Genomic DNA, 19,972 nt, shown 5'->3' with positions numbered 1-19,972 from the left:
GCTTTTTCACGTACTCTACTATTCCATTTATAGAACTGATTCGATAATTCACGTTTCAAATACATCTACCAACTGTACATGTTCAAGGATATCCCACAGTACGTTTGCCAGAGAAAATCGCCTACCTGTATGTTCTCGCGTGTCTTTCTCATTTTCGTTCATTCGTCTAATGCTACGACGATGGCTTCACTTCGTAGAATTTTTCCAGTGTCCATCTCCGTATTTAAGTACTTGCTGGCTGCTTACATCTTACATGCATGATGAGCCGATGTGTATTATTTTTTTTTCATCATTGCTCCGTGATGAATTGATTATCATCATGTATCGAGGGAATTCATCATTCGGCTTTTGAACTTATCTTACAGTAGGTGCTCTTTGATGTGCTCGTATATTCTTCTTGTCGAGTTGGATTTTTAAAAACATGTTTCAATCGTGTGAAATTCGTTTAGGTGGGCGGTGGGTCGTTCTTCTTGAAATGAGAAGATTGAATGCTTGAAACTTGATGATTTTTTGGAGTAATGTCGTTTACGATTAACAGCTGATTAGACCGAGAAGGGGTAAATCACGTGAAATGTTTTTGATCGAAACAGTAGCTCACATGTCCACGTAGTCGTGAGTGTCTGGTTTTTCGTCACGGGTGTCTCAAATGGTGTTATTAATTTTTATGAAATCTTTCAAGTTTTAAGGATCATTTTGACGGTTTTTGTTTGATTGTTGAAGTTGTATCAAAACGTGATGGGCACCTTTTGAAACTTCCTTCGCCCATTACTCATATTCTGTGTTCAATTGAAAAATTTATTGTAATGTGTATTGAGCTCTAAACATACTCAAGTTGTACATCTGACTTTAATAACGATATACAGACTTTTAAAAAGATGATAAGGGAAGTTTTTCCTACTTCGTGGGCAACTTTTTTCTTTTTCATCTGAAAAAATTCGGAGTATTTTGACCAATTTTGGAATTGAAAGTAGGTCAGAAAAGATGCTGGCTCCAGAAGAGCCCTGGTTAGGGAGAGGTCCTGAAAGAGGAGGTTTTTTTTAAAATATTGTGAATTTTTCCTCCCTATTCCTTACCTAAACTGTTCTTGGAAAAATGGCACAGTTCCGAAAGACAGTATTTGAAACCCTGCGCCGACGTAGTCCATTGCCATTAAAATCCAAGACCATTTTTAGGGCTCTACCGAGCGGTTGAAAATTTGCAAATCGCTTATTTTTTGGGTAAATTCGTGTTTTGATAATTTCTGAAACTGATGAAATATTTTAGAATGCAATGGTGCTAATTTTTTGTTCATTTTTGTTAATTTCAAGCCCCCCCCCTCGATCCCAAAATGGTTAGTTTTTGGCTGTTTTCTAGATTTTTTGAAATTGTTGGAATTGTCGGCTGTTGTACTTTTGAAGTCTGGAATGTGTTGAAATTCTATAGGTATTGGGAATTAATTCATTGAAAAGGGACTGAAAGGATCACCACTGTAATTTTTTCAAATTTCCAAATAGCTTCCGGCTGTTTAATTTATTTTTAAAAATTGATCTTTCACAGGAAAAGTTCTTTTTAGAGTTTTCCAAGTTTTATTCTATTGATTTCAACAATTTCAAGCCCGATTCCCACTTTTTGACTAGTTATATGATGAAAATGAGTGACTTATTTCACTAGACCATCGATGCGAATTTGTTCAAAAAATTTAAACAAAATCATCAAACCTGACTTCGTTTTTGGATCGAGGGGAGGCAAACTGTTGTTGAAGAGAAATTGAATTTAAGGTTGCTAACAAAAGTTTAGTCAGTTACCACCTTAGCTTGATTATCATTATTATTTTTTTTATTAATTGCACGTACCTAAAATTTTACTCTATGTTCGAATGAAAGATTTTCTATGAGCAGGAATCCAGAAACAAAGTTGAAACAAAAATTGGAAAAAATGTTGATGCCATCTTCATTAACTAGTAAATTAATCAAAATCTGTACACAAATTTTGCTTTTGTCTGTCTCCTTTCTTCCTCCTCGTAAACAAAGTGAAATTCTTACAATTCTACTTTTGAGCCATAGATGTAACACTCTGAAATTCCATATGGAGTGTAATACATACATATTTCCTGGTTTAATTATTTAAGTTTGTTTCCTTAAATCGTAATCTTGGAAAACTTCATAAAATAAAATAAATGAGTGACCTAATTTGCGGTTATGGAGTATCTATTATGGTAAAAGAAATGATTGCTTGCTGCGAATAGGCAACCTAGAATGAAATAGAAAATTAATTGAAATTTTCACTTCCATACAATAAATACTTCATGTACGTAGGTAGTCTAAAATATACTCAAATTTATTTAAAAATTTGAAAAATGTAACTCACCAAATACATACCTTATGCAGGTAATTTTAATTTCGCTGTTAGATAATTTCTCCAACTTCCTAGAAATGAATTTGCTAGTTGAGTCATCTGTTGTATACTGCATTAGGTAGGTACATATTTATAATGAATTTATTATAAATCTATCGCAGGCGGTAAACCTTGCCAAGATATAAGGTTTCCTTGAGATTTATCGCGAAATTTTCCATTATATAGATCGAATGACTAAAAGTAGTTACATACATACGTATTATTGGTATACGTATTCGTACTGGAGAAAAAAATTTAAGGGAGTGTTACTGATGTGAATACCTACATACATAGTATGCTGTGCATACATATAGATATTATTACGTTGGTTTGGTACCTAGAATTAAGTGCATGTATAAGGACAAGTATAATTTTATCGTGGTAATGAATCACGTATAGGTATTACGTATTATACCTACGTGTTTTAACTTCAAGGGTCAATGTAACGACGTATTCAATTTTAAAATTTTTTTCCGATAGATAGTTTTATGAGCGTGTGTTTTTTTAATCGTTTGAATTTATACCTTTTAAGTACACGTATTTAATTAAGTATACCGCTTGGTTGGGTGCAGTAAGTTCTCTCATTACGAGATATTATTTTAAATAATTTCGAAACGTGTGCCACATAGAGTATTTTTTACATATCTGGCTGCATATTTTACATATTAGTTTTGCTTTCTTCTGACAGATCTTACTGTACCCATGCTCAAATACTAATACATACGTAGATCTATTGTATTTTTCTACTCACGATTGGAATAATTTTCGAATCATTTTTTGAATTGTTGAATATGCTTGTGATTTAACTCTTGGAGGATAGGTAATAATTGGTAGTTGAACTATGAAAATTGAAAAATTTGTAAAAAAAATTAAAAGTTGTGCTAATATGAAAAACATTTTAAGGATGACAAATAAAGTTAAGAAATTTCAAAATGTTGAAAAAATCAAAAAAAAATCAGTGAATTCAAAAATCCAAGGTCACATTAACCAACTTTGTACTTCTGCATCGTTTCTATTTTAAAGTAGATATATTAAGCTTAAATTTTTAAAAAAATTTAAGCTAAAAATTTCATATAGATATTTGAAGTTGATCACAAATAAATTTTTGAAAATATTCATCATTACTCTAACAATGTTGTACAGTATCATCATTTTTGGTCCATCGATGAAATGATGAGTGATGCTATTTGAAGAAAGCTTCACTTCTCTTTCTTAATTGTGAGAGCTGTTTGGATAGTTTGAAAGATGTAGGTATGCTTAAAACTGCTGGAAACTGCTCATCAACTTCGATCGAGCTGAAATTTGATTCACTGAAAAAGCATGTCATCCAGACTTCAAAACCAAATTTTCTGGTGCCAAAGTTGATTCGTTTCTCCAGCAATTTCCAATTACTCCAGAAGACGTCGTAATCAACTTCGGAAACTGAAGATTTAATTCTATCATAAGTTCGACATTCCGAACTGTTTAAAATAATTAGGGCCAATGAATCGCAAATTCGAGGTGACGAGTTGAAAAGTGGTTTTTTACAAGTTAAAAAATCTCAAATTTTAAAAAATCCAGAATCGTAAATTTTTGTTGGAAAGTAAGTACGCAAAACGTTGTCTACCTACTGAAGTTGACCCCCCCCCACTCCATCTAATCGGTTGCCACCATTTCCGGACCAATCTATGGCATGATTCAAGGATACATTTTTACAGAATAAAAAAAAAATGATATCTCTCGTTTTTGGAGCAATAATATTAGCGATTTAAAATTTCTGGAGAAAAGTGAAAATTTTGATTTTTTGTCTCGATTTAAAAAAAAGTTTCTTTATTGTTTATAAGTCAAATTTCTGAAAAAAGAAATAAAAAGGACCATGTGTACAGGAATTTATTTTGAAGTTTCATTACTGTTCATAAGTCGAATTTTCTATTTAAAAAAAGGAAAAATAATATATGAAAAGGAGGACAATATTCACAGGAATTTATTTTGAAAAGTTACCAAAAATGACATGACATTTTTCCAAAATTGGAAAATGCAAAGCGTAAAAATAGAGTAGTGACCAAATTCCAGTTTTTCCCTCAATTTTATAGTTTTACTTTTCCCTTTTCTTTTTCTAAAAAAATGGGCCAAATTTGAATTTTCAAATATTCGTGAAAAATCGAAAAATGTAATAATTTAGCTTTTAAAATTTGGCCTCGTGTATTTTTCGTTGCCTTTGCAATTTTTCTGTTAGTTGGGATACCTATTAACCTGTAGTCAATTTAAAAATTGTCTAAGGTTAATAAAAGTTATTCTGACTATAGTAAATTGAGAAATTATGAGCACTCAAACCAGTTGTGAACATTCATTTCTTTTTTGCCGATCTGCAGAATCAGCATTGTCGTTCTTCTCAAAGCTTTAATACTGGACCAAAAATAGAAACAAATGCTCTGTTTACCTTGGAAATCAATACTTGGATAATCAACATAGTTTTTCTACATCTGCGACTCTTTTTCTTCATTCGCTGTCTCAAAAACTTGGTTTGACACGTGTAAATATTTTGAGGTTGAGAGGGGGGGGGTCGTTCTAGGTTTTAATTCTGCGAATCTCTTTTTAAAATAATGAAGAATCGTTGAGCATTCGAACGCCTCCATCCTCCATTTTGGGTTTTTTGGCTTTGATGAATGGACATTTTTCGGACTATCTTGCTTTCTGCATGATTAAGTGTAGCATTTGATATTCTGCCTTTCTCATAATGGTCGCCATTTACTTCATTTTTTCGGCAGTGTTGAGACGTCTTCGAAGCATTTCTATTTTTCGAAGTCTTCCGGTATTCATTCATGGATTTTTGGACCCATGATTGAATTTTTAAAAAAAGTCATTCGTGCATTCTAATTTTATCAAATTTTTTGCGGATCTGTTCTGAAGCCTGTGCTCAAATAGTCATCTCATCAATTATAGCTTATCAGCAGGTGTCATGTAGGCAACCCCCTCAAATGACCCATTCTTGACACTTCTGACCATTTCCACGCTAGAAAGCCACCTATACCTACATGAAAAAAAGCACCGTAGAATAACGTATCATAGCAAAGGTACCCAACTCATATATACTCGTGTATCGAAGATTCGAATCGCTGTGTAAATGAGTATTCCGCATTAGTCCGGTTTTAAGGTTAAATTGTAACGAAGACCTGTCTGTACAGTTTTTATAAGTCGGCCAGTTACCATGTCAGTAGATCGTTATGTCATATGTAAAGTCAACAAATAAACTACGCTGTTACGAAGACAAATACCAGCAATTTCACTTCGGTTATATAATAAATTAATAATAACAATGTTGCGGTTATGACAATTGTTTACAAATGGTCCGGTGTCGCACACGAGTGTCATTTAATTGTTAACTTCGTCCAAGAGGAAATATATCAACATTTCACCTTTAATGAGAGTGCATTAGTTTGTACTTTGTAGGTACCTAGTTACTCGTTCACGTACTTATAGATAAATAGAGAAAAAAACACATGGATGTAATTTTTTTGGGTTTTCATTTCCATGTGTGTCTGTGTATGTCTCTATGCCTATCATCGTTAGTTGCTTTTTTTTCTAATTCAAGGTAAAGAAAGCAGCAGTGTTGATTGTGGAAAAAAATAATACAGATTGCACGACATGCTACTTATAATTTCCTGTCGCTGGTTTTATCTGTCTACCTGTGCTAAGTTACTTACCAAATCGTGTATAATTTTTTCAAAAGGAAGATGGTATCAAATTAGAGTAATGTAGTATTTTCCTTTCGGTTCTCTCTTCCTTCCCTTCGTCTGTACTATCCATGTGTTCTCAGGAAGACTGCACCCGTTTGAAGAAATAGAGATTAATTACTTGTTTGCGTTACAAGTCTGTAGCAGGGGCAACAGACCTATGGCCTCAGATAGTAGCCGGTATATTATTTTTCAAATTTTGGAGAATAAGATGGTGCTTAGATTCATTCGATTGAGGAAATTATCGACGTAATTTCACGAGCGAAGAACGAAGAAGAGAGTAAACCAATCAGCTTGAGGATATTGCTTTACCCTCCTCCGGCTCCATGTGTCTGCATGATAGACTTACTCACGTTCGTATAATATAATTTTATGATTACTCGTTACGATCCATTGCACTTGTCTGGTTGCATTGACGAACGCAATGCACCGATCATTGCACTTGAATCGTCGTTCGAGACGACTACGAGTACGTATTTTGTCTCCATCGGTCTGCGTATCTTGGTGACTAAATATATAACGAAGCGATTAATTTTTCACACCGCGCCAGATTCGTTGAAAGTGGAGAAAGTTTGGACAAATCTTTCTCTAATGACAGCCATTATTTCATAAGGTGACTTGCTAAATCGCAATCGAGAGAAAAAGTTCGATCATTGTGTCGTAATGATAAATTCCTAGAACATATGTAACGAGAAAAATTAATGTATTTAACGCTTTCATGTTCAAGGTCACGGGCAAACTGTCTGCCCCTCTTGTCAGGAAGACGAGAAGTGCCTCTTTTTTTCTCCATCTTCGATATCATACCAATGCATCTGTAGGTGGCCCCAGCAGCGTTCGAATTTTTGTGCAAGGTTAACTACTCCTTTCGAGATGTTTCGTAAATGAATTTTCTACCTAATTCAGGTGTAATTTTTTCGCATCTTTATCCCATCAGAGCCTCTTTGACATTTCTTCATTCATTCATGTTATGTTAATTTTTTTTTCAGTTTTTTTCTCCCTTTAGATCTTGATTTTGTCATTTGTATGCTACATTTTGCATAATGAACGGAGATTATGTTAATTTCAATACGTGCTTTTTTGGTTTGATACAATTTGTCGAAGAGGCGTTAACTCGAATGAAATTTAGGTGCTTTGTGAAGGCTGAAGGGACAGTGATGTGGCAATTTCGGCTGAAAATTTGTATACCTATCGCAGATTTACGAATTTTCGAGTCATTGTTTTAATTGTTACTTTTAAATGAATACCTTACCTGCCTACCCACTTGGAATTTTCCAAAGAGGTAAATGACCTATCTTTATGATTTTTGGCTTAATATGGAAAATTTTTTTCAAAATTTATTTCATTGCCAACAGTCGAATAATTTTGATAACAATCTCGTTATTGGTTTGATTAATCGATCATATGCAGGAAACGGAAACTGTAACTGAATCGTTTCACGAAATGCATTCTAATTAAACTGATCTCCAGGTACACGATCGACCACGGACGGATCGATTGATTAAATATGACGTCATATGCGATGAATAATGTGAAAAACTTCCCAGTTGAATTTTAAAATGTGCGACGTAATGTGCCCGCGCGCATACATTATTACAAAAAGTCTTTTCCTATTTGAAAAACGTCATAGCTACGCCCAAAGCCGAATGATTATTTTAAATCCTTCGATACATTTCAATATCTTACCCTTTCACTTCCTAAAGTAATATAGTTCACATTCCGCAGCCGAAACAAGTACGCAAACGTGGGTAATTACTATATTTGAAATGATTTCATTTAAGAAAGGTCACTCTCTTTGAACGAAGGTCTAATAATAATTATTAACTTTGTCTGGCTCCATTTGTTTGTAGGTATACGGTATACCCACCGAAGTGTTTGGATTTGGTTGTTTTTTGTTGTTTTTTTCTCTCTAATACAATTCAAGTGGAAGTGAAATTATTTTCTCTCTTATGATGTTAGACAAAACTGGTTCTAATTTGATATTACTGAATTGAAATTCTATGTTTTTTTCACGTATTTTAAACATTTTTGCGTTAACACCGCATATAGAATATTGCGTAACTGGTTTTCTTGACATCACTTATGGACTAGTACTAAATTTAAACGAGGGTGTGGTCCTTCCTAAAAAAAAAATCTTCAGGAAATGCTGCGGTGATAGGTTTTGCTGCAGACTGAAAATGTGCAAGTTGAGTAGGTAGGTAGCCTAGGTACGGAAGAGCGTGTTTATGGATCATGTTGGATCTAATTAAAGCACACATCTATGACTTGAATCAGTCTACCGTAAATATTATGCCCATTTGCGGATGATTTTCACCCGGTTTTTTTAATATGTCGCCATGTGATCAAGTTCAATGAACGATAATGACTTAATTTGTACTACGTAGGTACTGTCATCCTATAATGTGATGATGATGTTATATGATTTTTATGAAAGTGCATCACACGCATTTATGAAGACTGAATGGCACGATTGTCTTATTCGTATATGTAGGTAATCGGCAATTGGAACTAGGGTATTTCAATTTGCGATAAATTAAAATTTGATCGATTCAGTAGGTATACCCAATTACCCATCTACCGCAAATGGAATAAAAATTCGCCGCACAGATACGTGAAATAATTTACTCTATTGCACGAAAATTAGATATTAAAATTTTGTCTGGGCTTATTTCATGCGCTGGGCGTATCCGGAATAAATGCATAATGAATTCGGTAGCTCTTATGTAATTCGATAAACCATGAATATTTTAATCCATCCATTAACCTCGATGATCTTCGGTTAATTATCGTTATTCATCGTAATTTTTGTAGCCTGAAAACAAAACTTGTTACTAAACAGTTGGCTTTATATGTAGGCATTACTAAGAAAGCTCAGAATTATCTTACATTGCTACCTTTCGCCGAGGGTGTTTTACCTTTCGCAGAAATATTTACCCGAGTGACTCTTATTTGTTGAAAAATTCCACCCAGCTATAAAAACCTGATTTTATTTAATAAAAAAATAAAAATCTACCGCATAACTCGATAATTGTTTTGTTCCATGTTCTATGTAGACGAAAGGCGTCAATCATCTCGAAGTTTTGGTTATCTGTAAATTCACATTCACCTACCTTAGTCAAAATGTAAACGCAATAGTTTCGTTGAGAATAATAATTCTAGTACTACTGTTTATTCGATTTCTAGATTTCAAAGTGCCTTCGATTTTGCACCTTAAAAAATGACACCCCTGTTTGATTTCATTTCCGGATTCAGAACCCAGTATGAAATGGTTGGATCTGATCAAAGTTTTGATAGGATTTGATCTATTTAGATCTGATCAGATTCAAATGAGGAGAACTTCTTTGAGCCTTTTTGGATCTAACTAGACCAAATTGATCAGATTTGGTGAAAACTGGTCCGATCTGGAAATTCCCCAGCTCCAATCCGACCAAATCTAATCAGATCAGAGTTCTGTTTTGATCAGATTACGAGTACATCAGCTGTTCAGACCTGATAAGATCCAGTCATTTTTCCCCTGAGAATTTATTTTATTTGATCCTTGAAATTATTGAAGAGAGTGCCCCCTCCCTCCCCGCAATCCTAGTCCAAAGTTGTTGCTCAACAGTCAACAGCGAAGTAAGATCCAGCGACATTTTAGGGGACCCTGTCTTAAGACGGCGCACCTTTTTTCCTAAGCCTGGTACTCCTAAAGTATCCAACCAAAATGGACAGAAATCTGATGGAAGGTCCCTCAGACTATCTACTACTTACTACCAGAAACGTAAAACTTTTGGTTTCAAACTCTTGTCTCAATCGAATAAATTGTGAGTAAGGTCAAATGCGCCGACGACGCGAATCCAATTTTAAAGTAAAACTGTAACTATATCGTTTGAATTCGATTGAAATTATAATGTTGAATGCATTTAGGATCCCTAATTTACCCCATTTTATTTGTTTAAAGGCTGTTAGAGTTATTTCAGTGAATTTGGCTGACATTGCTGACAATACCACTTTTTTCTATCTTTTCGCAATAATACATTTTTATGAAATATTTTGAACAGAAACATGTAACATTAGGCACACTACATAATATACATATACACTACTACAAGAAACACAATTCACCTAAATCTACAGGTTTTTGTTGATGAAAAGCTCCTGCTTTTGCAGCTGCGCCATTATAGGACTGGTTATACAAATTCAAATTTTAGTCAATTTTGAATGAACATGAACACTGATGAAAAAACTGAGTAGCGCATTAAAAAGTAGATGAAATTTTGCACATTATAAGATACTTTCAGTCACTTTTAGTAATGAAACCAATTTGGAAGAGCTTTCAGCAAAAAATTGCAACGATCAAATTTTTAAGCAAAAAAACAAAAATAAGTTCTCAAGAAAGCAAGGTAATTGTTTGAGCGGGTACGACTACGTTGAAAAGTCGAAGATGTGAAGCACAAAGACAGGGTGCAGTTGATTTTTACATCATGCCAGACGCCAGAAATTTGAATTGCGCCCTCTTAGGAACTGCGCCGTCATAGAGCAGGGTCCCCTATGTGTATAAGAAGGATTCTGAAAAACAAAAAAATTGTATAACAACTTTGTAAATCCTGGTAACTAGAGCACATGCTCAATGATTTCATCCAAAATTAAATTTGTGATTGGAAATCAAAAACCCAACTGTGAAGAATTACTCCTGCTGAAATTTTTAAATTTTAAGGCAACTTGGAGGGGAGAATGATTTTAGAAATTTATTCCCATTTTGAATAATCTTTAGTAAGTATCTATGTACACATTACCAACCTACCATTTTTTTTCTAAAGTTGGGAATTTTTTTAAATTGGCTCCAAATTTAGTTTTATTTCATGTTTTTTCATTCATTTCAAATTCTAATGGTGTGTTCATTTTTGAAAAAAAGATTTTTATATTTTATTTCAACTTTGAATAGTCGATATTTTTATTCCAGTTTCGATTGATCAGTAATTGTCCCTGATGAAATTGTGTTTGAATCAAGCAGGATGTCTGACAGTACTGCTTATCCTGCTATAATCCTGCTTTTGGCGATGTGTCCTACTAGTCCTACAGTTGTCCTACTTTTTTCAATTTTTTTTCCCAATCACATTCATTTTTGTGGAATTTTGATTTACTTAATTTCGCTGTTTTCTCCACCCATTTGATGAAATAGTTTTGTGTAGAAAGAACCTCTATAGAAGATGGAAAAATACGAAATTCATTATCATTAACTTTCTTTCCTGTGTTGCAAGTTATTTTTGAAGAGAAGATTTTTTTTTTGAAAAACTGTTTCAAAAGTACATATGTTAAAAGCGCTTCTTACCTATTCATCTAAACTGAAAGTTTTCCAAAAATGTGATGCCTCCTTGCTTCGGTTCGCTTTTTAAAGTTGTTTTTGATAGATGAATTGGGTAGCATTTTTAAAGAGCAACTGCGTTGAAAAGGCACGATAATAATTTTATTAAAAACGCCCCAAGGCCCAAACGAGTCGAAAATTTTGAAAAAAATGCTCTCTCCTTTTTCAAAAACAGTCGTGAAGTGTTTGCAGAATACCTCGTCAATGATAAATATAAATGGTGAAGGCATTTTTGACGCCTCCTCCCTTCCTTGGTAAAAATCTTGGAATATTCAAACCCCTCCCCCTTCCTCCTCAGAAATCGTAAAGTGTTTGAAAAATGTTCTATCAAAGTACATACCTATGTACTGCATTTTCATTTTGAAATTTTATTAGACACCTTTTCAAGGTTGAGTATTGTGAAATTTTATTGGTCATTACTAAAAATCCTGTGAGCATTTTCCGCCCTGTCTGGATTTTGACCTTTGTGTGTTTTCACATATTTTTCTTATTTAGATAATCCAGTGTGTTTTGGCTCGAATAAAAATATTTATGAATTTTCCTGCGGCTGTGTTTTGCTTGTTTTCAACGATGTGTTTAATTTAATTGAATACCATAAAATTGAAAAAGTTGACTGTATGTCACTCTTAATGAAAATCTTAGCCCAGGAGATGAATTTTCAATAATTTTTCAAAAATTTGATCATTTTGAAAAATTACAATTTTTTTAGAACCCTTAGGTTTTGTATGAAAAAGTAAATATAATTAGCACAGAAATTACTTGACCTGCTTAATTTTGAAATGAAATTACTCCGTGATGATTTAAATTAATTTGAAATCCAAATCCTCGCCAATCAAATTGAAAACTTATACCTCGTATTACCAATCTAACAAACAGTTGGACATTCGTGAGAATTTTTTCAACAGTAGGCTACCTGTCTGCATTGATTCTACACAATGATGATGTAGCAAAATATACATACCCAACTTACACGAATATTCCTATCATTTAATTTACAAACACCACCAATTAAGAAGAATATACCTGTACGAGTAAAAGAAAAAAAAATAGTCGAATGACGTAACACTAGTTGTACCTACAGATAGATTTCCCATTGACTGGAGATGGAGAATTTACGCAAAATGCTTTTATTTACTTTTGATATATTACTTTAGAAATATACGTATTCGGACTAGAGTTCGTGACGACCATTCACTCAAATACACAATACATAAACGTTCTGGTAGTACGGTTCGTAAATTGTTTCTTCCACTTGACTCAGATAAGAAAGAACAATCTCTTATAAATTTTCATTTATTCGCTCGTCTCGTGTACGTGTATGTGTACTTTCCTTTCTTACTTATACTCTTTTTTCCGAAGAAGTTTTTTTTTAATTTTTTTTTTATTGACGCGACGGACGTTGGTTTCGCGTGCATTGCGCAGAGTGTGCACGTATAGGCACGCTCTTAGGCTATATGAAATTTAATCCTAGATCTGATTATGATGAAGCGATCGAATGAATTAGATCGCGATTAAATTTTATCGCTCGAAAGCGAGCTCATCCATGTGTAATATTAATTGGACTATGCGCAGAAGCGAATAGCGTAAAACGATATAATTATTTGTTTAAAACCTCCCTGCAGCTAGGCCTACGCACGAAATATCGTATACTACAAGGTACTTACTACTTAACTTACCTATATCTTTTGCTCACGCTAAATATACTTACGCAGCGTACATACGTAAACGTATAGTAAAGCCGCTTACATTAATTCGTACTATTCCAATAACTTTCATTTTTTAAAGAGGAATCCAGAACTGTAAAACTGAGATAAGTATTATGCAACTAACAGGAATAATAACGTGCGGAATAGTCGACATCTGTGTGCTGGTTAGTCTAGCTCCTCTGTTCTCCCATATACCTTTACCTACGAGTAGGTATATTCTATCTATCTATACCGAAGTTATTCATCTTGCAACCGGTGTTACGAATGATGCGTAAACGAAATCTTTGGTGAAAAAACACGCCAGAAACCACGTGTATTTTAATCGAGCATTGATCCGGTGACAAATTCTACACGAATATCGCCGAGAAAGTGCGTTTGTACTCGTAGGAGAGACAGTAACGTGTGTTTTGTCTTTTTCCTATATGAAACAGTTATTCAAACCACCTACTTGTGATTATGGCTACCTTCGTAGGAATGCTCTCAAGTCGTAATATGTAAAGAGGAATGTTGATGGGTATAGGACATAAAAATGAACAAAATTTGATTCGATGGGGAAGATCTGATTTGATTTAGTCAAATTTAAATGGATCTGATCATACCTGATTACATCCGATCAGATCCGGGCATTCCTGCGTGAGATTTATCTGACTTGATCAAAGTTTTGATCGGATTAGATCTATGCAGACCTTATTGCATTTGGTCAAATCTGAATTTGTCTGATCAGTGACCATACTACATTAAACATGTGCCTGATGAAATCCGGACATTCTGCAGGTCCAAGTAGATCGAATCTGATTCAGTTAGTGTTAGATCATGTTTATGATCAGTAGATTTATTATTCGGACCTGATCAGATCCGATCATTTTCCTCTGAGAAGGGAGGATTGATAGAAAAATTCGAAAGAAAAAAATTTATGGGTCACTTGGATTTATGGATTCGTGACTTTTAAGACATTTGACCTTTTAATAAAATATAGGAGAAGTGCAGGTACTGTGAAATGTGAATTTCTTATGAAAATTGATAGCTAGGTAACATTTATTATAAATGTAGCATTTTTCTAAAATAACCAGAAAATGATGCGATTTTAACGATTTTTGTAGAAATTCCGCAGTTTGAACTCATAATTAGAAGGACAGCAGCAGAAAGAGTGTAGGTACTTTACATAAATTTATTATTTCACGACGTTTTTAATCATGAAGAGATAATGAAAAGACGTTAAAACTCGTGAATTATTATCAAGATTGATTATAGTGCATAATTTTTTTTTTGTTATGTTGAGGAAATGTTAAATAAGTAGGTATAATTAATTGAAATCTTATATTAGATCATCAATAATGATTTATCGACCAGAGATGACTGAAAAAAAAACTCTGGCACTTTGTACTTAAAAATGATGAGGAACTCATGGAAATGATTGTCAAGCACTAATTAAGATGAATTTTTAATGAAATTTCAAATTCCAATACGTTGAGACCTTAGGGACAACAATGAGAAAGGTTGCCATTGATTCCTCTATTTATGATCTTTTTTGATCTTTTTCTTCGAAAGGATAGGGAAATTTTTTTAAAAATGTGATTCATAATTTCGGAATTGATTCAGTGGATTTATCTTGTGTGATATCATAAATTTTTACCGAAATGTCAAGTTTTAGTAGAAAGTTATACTTACGTATTTTATAATATACCAGTGTAGTTATAAGTTTAAAGCATTCACTTAGAATACGTGCCTATGATTTTCTTTCTAAAGGCTCTTTTATAATGGTAATAGAAATTCACAAAAAAAAATAAATGAAAAAGTTGAATCTATGGTTTTTAATAGGAGAATTTCAATTACCATTATAAATGGTATTATTGAAAACCACAGATTCAACTTTTTCATTTATTTTTTTGATGAATTTCTATTACCATTATAAATGAGTCTTAAATGATTTTTAAGTGAAATCTGTGAAATTCTAGAAAGAATTGAAATTATTTAATTATTGCATGTAACGTTACTAAATTTTTGATTTTATTTTATGGAACATTTGGGGAAACAGTACCATATTATATCACCTATTCTAATGACTTCTACGTGATATTTTAACATTCATAAAACTGATTTTCATGTGGAAAAAATTGTAGAAATTCAAAAATTGAGCCTTAGGAGCCATAAAAATTGTTTATATGATCTTAATAATGAGTGTGAAAATATCGTAAAAATTAAGTAAAACTTGCGTTAAGAAAATTTTACGAGAAATTGTTTGAATTTGTTTTATTGCATTATGTGAAAATTATTTCAAATTTTTTTTTAAACTCAAATGAATAATTAGTTACCGATTTAAAATTTTAAAAATATTAGAGATTTCCATTTTCTTTAAAATTTTGTGAAATAGAAAATATTGTGAAATTCGACCAAAGTGTTGTCGATTTCTAAAAAGTTCATCAAGTGATACGAGTAATTATAAATTACAGAAAATTTTCTCAAAATAAGAAAATCTAGTCGTTATTTAAAAAAAAAAAATCTGAATAAATTGTTGAATTGGTGGAAAACTTCAACAAATATAGATAGACCTACTTATCCTGATTTTCTTGACATTATGACTTACAACACATTTTTAGACGGTTTCTGGGAAGGATCAAAAGAGGAGAGATGAGGAAAAGAGGGAAACAGGGAGGTAGAGAGATTCTATTTTTTTTTGGGCCATTTCAACAGAAAAAAATCTCAATTTGTTTGATGTTCCAATCAATTTTTGGAGCTTTCTTGTGATGTATTGGGAGGGGGAGGGGTGAAAGGGGGGGGGGATATTCGATTTTGAGAAAATCAAGCTGTAAACTATGAGTGTGTATTAAATGAACCAAAAATTATAAATTACAAATATGTATCCCAAAAAAGAGCTTCAACGATCTCTAGACGAGTCAGGAACATCCCAAGGAAATTGAGTATTGATTATTTCAGCTTCGAAATCAGAAATAATTTTTCGAATAAGTTGCTCATTACCTACAAATTTTTTTTTAAAGACCATCGAATATGATGTTTTGAAAAATGATTAGAAAGATCTGCGAATTGAATAACGCAGTTAAATTAACTATAATAATACACTGGTTTATATAGATGCGATTAATTCAATTTCATTATAATTTCTGTTTCAGTAAGCAGTCAGAAAGAAGAATTCAGATGTCCAGACGAATATGGATTCTATCCACACTCTCAATCTTGCGATAAATATTGGAAATGTGACGGTAACGTCGCCGAGTTGAAAACCTGCGGTAATGGATTAGCTTTCGACGACACCGATCCAAAATTCTTGAAGGAAAATTGCGATTACCAACACAATGTCGATTGTGGCGAAAGGAAATTACTTGGCAAGTAACCAACTACATACCTATTTCATTACTCTTGTAAAGCTCTGTTCGAGTATTACCGGTACAATTCCGCATTGAGCGTATCTTTTCAAACACCTTCTTTGGTACTCGATCCGTAGAGTTGTCTTTTTTTCGGAAAATGAGAAATTATAAAAACTATGTTAGTATGTAACCATACTAGGTTATAAGTAACCTTCTTGAATGAAGTTCATTGCTGTTTGATTTTATTTAAATTTGCACGTTTTTCAACTGATGTTCCGAAGAGATAACAATTGAATTATCTGAGATTATTTTACTACTTGGCAGTTGGACGCGATCGCACATCTGAACAATAACCAGGATAACCTTTACACATAACTTGGTCATTTCAACGTTATGTACCGAGCTACGTTCAATTCGCTATAACTATTATCATGTTTTTTGATTATTCATATTTTTTTTCTTTCTTTCATTTTTTTTTTTTTTACGAACAACGAGCCAATGTTTTTAATCTAAAAGAATTCACCCTGACCAACTTCTATTTTCATTAATCACATTAATCACTTCCTCTCATTATGTGTTATTGTGCGTTCGAAAATTAATGAAGATACTGTGTATTAGTTCTGTTATGTAGTACCTATCTTCGTGTAGTTGTATACGTACCAACGTACTTCGCCTTAAGGAAATTTTATACGTTGAAAAGTAATTAAAACCGCGTTAATAATTTATTACTCGGATGACGAGCGGAACGTGTGCTTTTTCGCGTTCACGAATTCGTCGAGTAATAAGTTCGATGCGCCTGCGATAGTTTAAGTATACTTATGCAACGCATTTATGTTAATAAAATTACATATTTGTCGCCGAAAATATGCGAGTAGGCTTAGTTGAAATGTAACGTGGTTTTAGGAAGTACGTAGTACGTACGTATGCGCAGTGGAAGATTTTAATGTTGAAGATGCAACAACGTCTGTTGCATCATTCTACTTTATTTTTATGAGGAACTGCATAATGTGCAATTGTGGCTATAAATAAAGAAGATTGTACGAAATCTTCCTGAAGTGCTATCAAATTATAATTACACTTGGGAGTGATGGGTGCAAGGTACCGAAAACGTATTCCAGTGGAGGGGGTGGGGTAAGAGGAATTGTCATAGGCTTGGCACACTGTACTTTTCTTAAAAACTTGGATGGCTGAGTTTTTTCTTTTTTTCTTTTTATTTTTTACATTCTTAAGAGCCTAATTTGAAACTAGTTAAATTTTTAAATTCCTACTTATATCTGCCAAAATTCATCGTCAAAAGCTTCTCATCTCAATTGATAAGTTTTTTTTGTTTTTTTTCTAAGGACCAGTTAACTATTCTATCTATTTCAGTTTTTGTAACACGTGAAGGATGCAGATTGCAGAAATCATTTAAAATAACACAAAAATGTTTGAAATATTGAAAAAAAAAAATTTTAAAATACAAAAGTGGTATTAAATGTTGATTTTTTTTTTTGAAATCGCCACAAATTTTTTGAAGCGATGTAAAAGTATTTATAACAAGTTAACAACAAAAAAACTTGAAATTCTTGAGTTCTTGTAACAAATTTTCAAAGAATTAAAAAATTAATGAAAGTGAAAATATTGCTACTCGTATTTATTTAAAGCTCCTTCAGATGCTTAAAATAATGAAGAAACTGTTCTAAAAGCAAAACAAAAAGTACCTAAACGAATCCTAAAAAAAATCTTTCAAATTCAGAATAATTTTCTACTTCTGAAAAAAAATTTAGTTTTAAATTCAAGGTACATGAAAAATGTTTTAAATTGCAGCAAAAATCTTCAAAATATTATGTAGAATTCAATACAGTAAAAATTTTCAAAAATATTATCGGTATATAAGTAACTTTTTTTAAAACATTGTACTTGTTTGATTATTTTTTTTACAATTTTGAGATTAAGTATAATTATTGTTTTGACCATTTCAAAATCATTTAACGGTTTTTAACGTGATAATTTCATGTGAAAAAATTAGAATGAGTTAAGGAGGGGCTGAAAAGTCAGATTCTACAAAAGACGCATCTACAATATCCTCTCAATGCGAAAACCTGATAACATGGCCCAAATTTGAAAATTACTAAAATAAAGTTTTGAATATTATCCTATTTTGTAGCTAAAAAGGAGTGAGAACTGAGGTACTTTTTGAATTCAATTAGAACATGCGAATTTTTTCTGGGAAGACATCTTCACTCTAACCATAAGCTCAAATCCCAAATTTAAACACATTTCATTGATATAATTTTGACAAAAAAAAAAATGTTCTTAAGTTATGAAAAAAAAAAAAATAGAAAAAAACTTTAAAACATTTATGAAACAAATTTTGTGCTTAGTGCCGTCCTAAATTTCGCTAACTTGATCAAGAGCAATGAATTCTATAGACATTTTTTTTAAAAAGCCCGAAAAGTACCGATCTTCAGTCTGATGTTAAAAATTACTCCCCTTACAAAGCTCAATATTAATTTCATTCCGAATATCTTTTTACAGAACCACCAGTGAGCACACCACACTGTCCAAGACTGTACGGTATTTTCCCCGATGAATCGAAATGCGACGTTTTCTGGAATTGTTGGGGCGGTGAAGCCAGCAGATACCAATGTTCACCAGGTCTAGCTTACGATCGTGAATCTAGAGTTTGCATGTGGGCTGACCAAGTTCCAGAATGTAAAGTCGATGGTAAGATGATTTTAAATTCTGTTCTTTACTCGCAGATATTCGCTCTAACGCTAAATTTTTTTAAACGATTTTTTTAGAAGTCGCAAATGGATTTAGTTGTCCAGCTGCCGGTGAAGTTACTGCTTCAGGAACCTTCTCCAGACATCCTCATCCAGACGACTGCCGTAAATACTACATTTGCTTAGAAGGAACTGCTAGGGAATACGGATGTCCTATTGGTACAGTTTTCAAAATTGGCGATGCTGATGGTACTGGTAACTGCGAAGATCCCGAAGATGTTCCTGGATGGTAAGTTTATTTTTTTATTTTTCAAATCTTTAGTATATAAATTGTAAAAATATCGTACGTAGCTTGAAAGTATTTATCAACTAGGTATTTTATTAGCCTCGAATTTAACTCGAAACACACGCTACAGTAGGATGAGTATTTTTAGAGCTCGATTAATTCAGTTGTATGTTTTTGTAAATCGTGTAAAAATTGTCATAAAAATATATACGTAGGTAACGGAATAAATCGCCAAAAAAATATATCCCACTTCGTAGAATAAATCGAATTAAAAATTTAAATCAGCGTGAAAAATTTTTTTCATCGGATACCGGCTGTATAAATATCTACATATCCTAACTATGTCTATAATTTTTTTAGTTTGGATGATTTTGGCAATTTTACAAAACCTATTATATCTACGTATTGCGGTTTTAATAATTATTACCTACCTATTTGGTTAAGGGCTATTTTGCATGTTTGATTGAAATATTACCTACTCGTATTAATCGACGAAGATCGCGCTATTTTGCTTTTTTGTTTTCT

At 32.8% G+C, this 19,972-nt stretch overlaps 1 protein-coding gene across 2 annotated transcripts in view; it reads left to right on the top strand.

The window, feature by feature from the left end:
* The window catches only part of Gasp (Chitin binding Peritrophin-A domain-containing protein Gasp), a 33,340-nt gene that overhangs the window by 5,856 nt on the left and 7,512 nt on the right, over positions 1–19,972 (top strand). For both annotated transcript variants that reach the window (XM_065343847.1, XM_065343846.1), the window contains exons 2-4: positions 16,262–16,474; positions 18,974–19,162; positions 19,240–19,450. In XM_065343847.1, coding sequence (XP_065199919.1) covers positions 16,262–16,474; positions 18,974–19,162; positions 19,240–19,450 — 613 coding nt within the window. The remainder of the gene's footprint in view (positions 1–16,261; positions 16,475–18,973; positions 19,163–19,239; positions 19,451–19,972) is intronic.

Source organism: Planococcus citri, chromosome 1 (assembly GCF_950023065.1).
Source record: "Planococcus citri chromosome 1, ihPlaCitr1.1, whole genome shotgun sequence".
NCBI classification, from domain to species: domain Eukaryota; kingdom Metazoa; phylum Arthropoda; class Insecta; order Hemiptera; family Pseudococcidae; genus Planococcus; species Planococcus citri.
The sequence above is the reverse complement of the archived record's forward strand: the minus strand, read 5'-3'. Positions and strand labels throughout refer to the sequence as shown.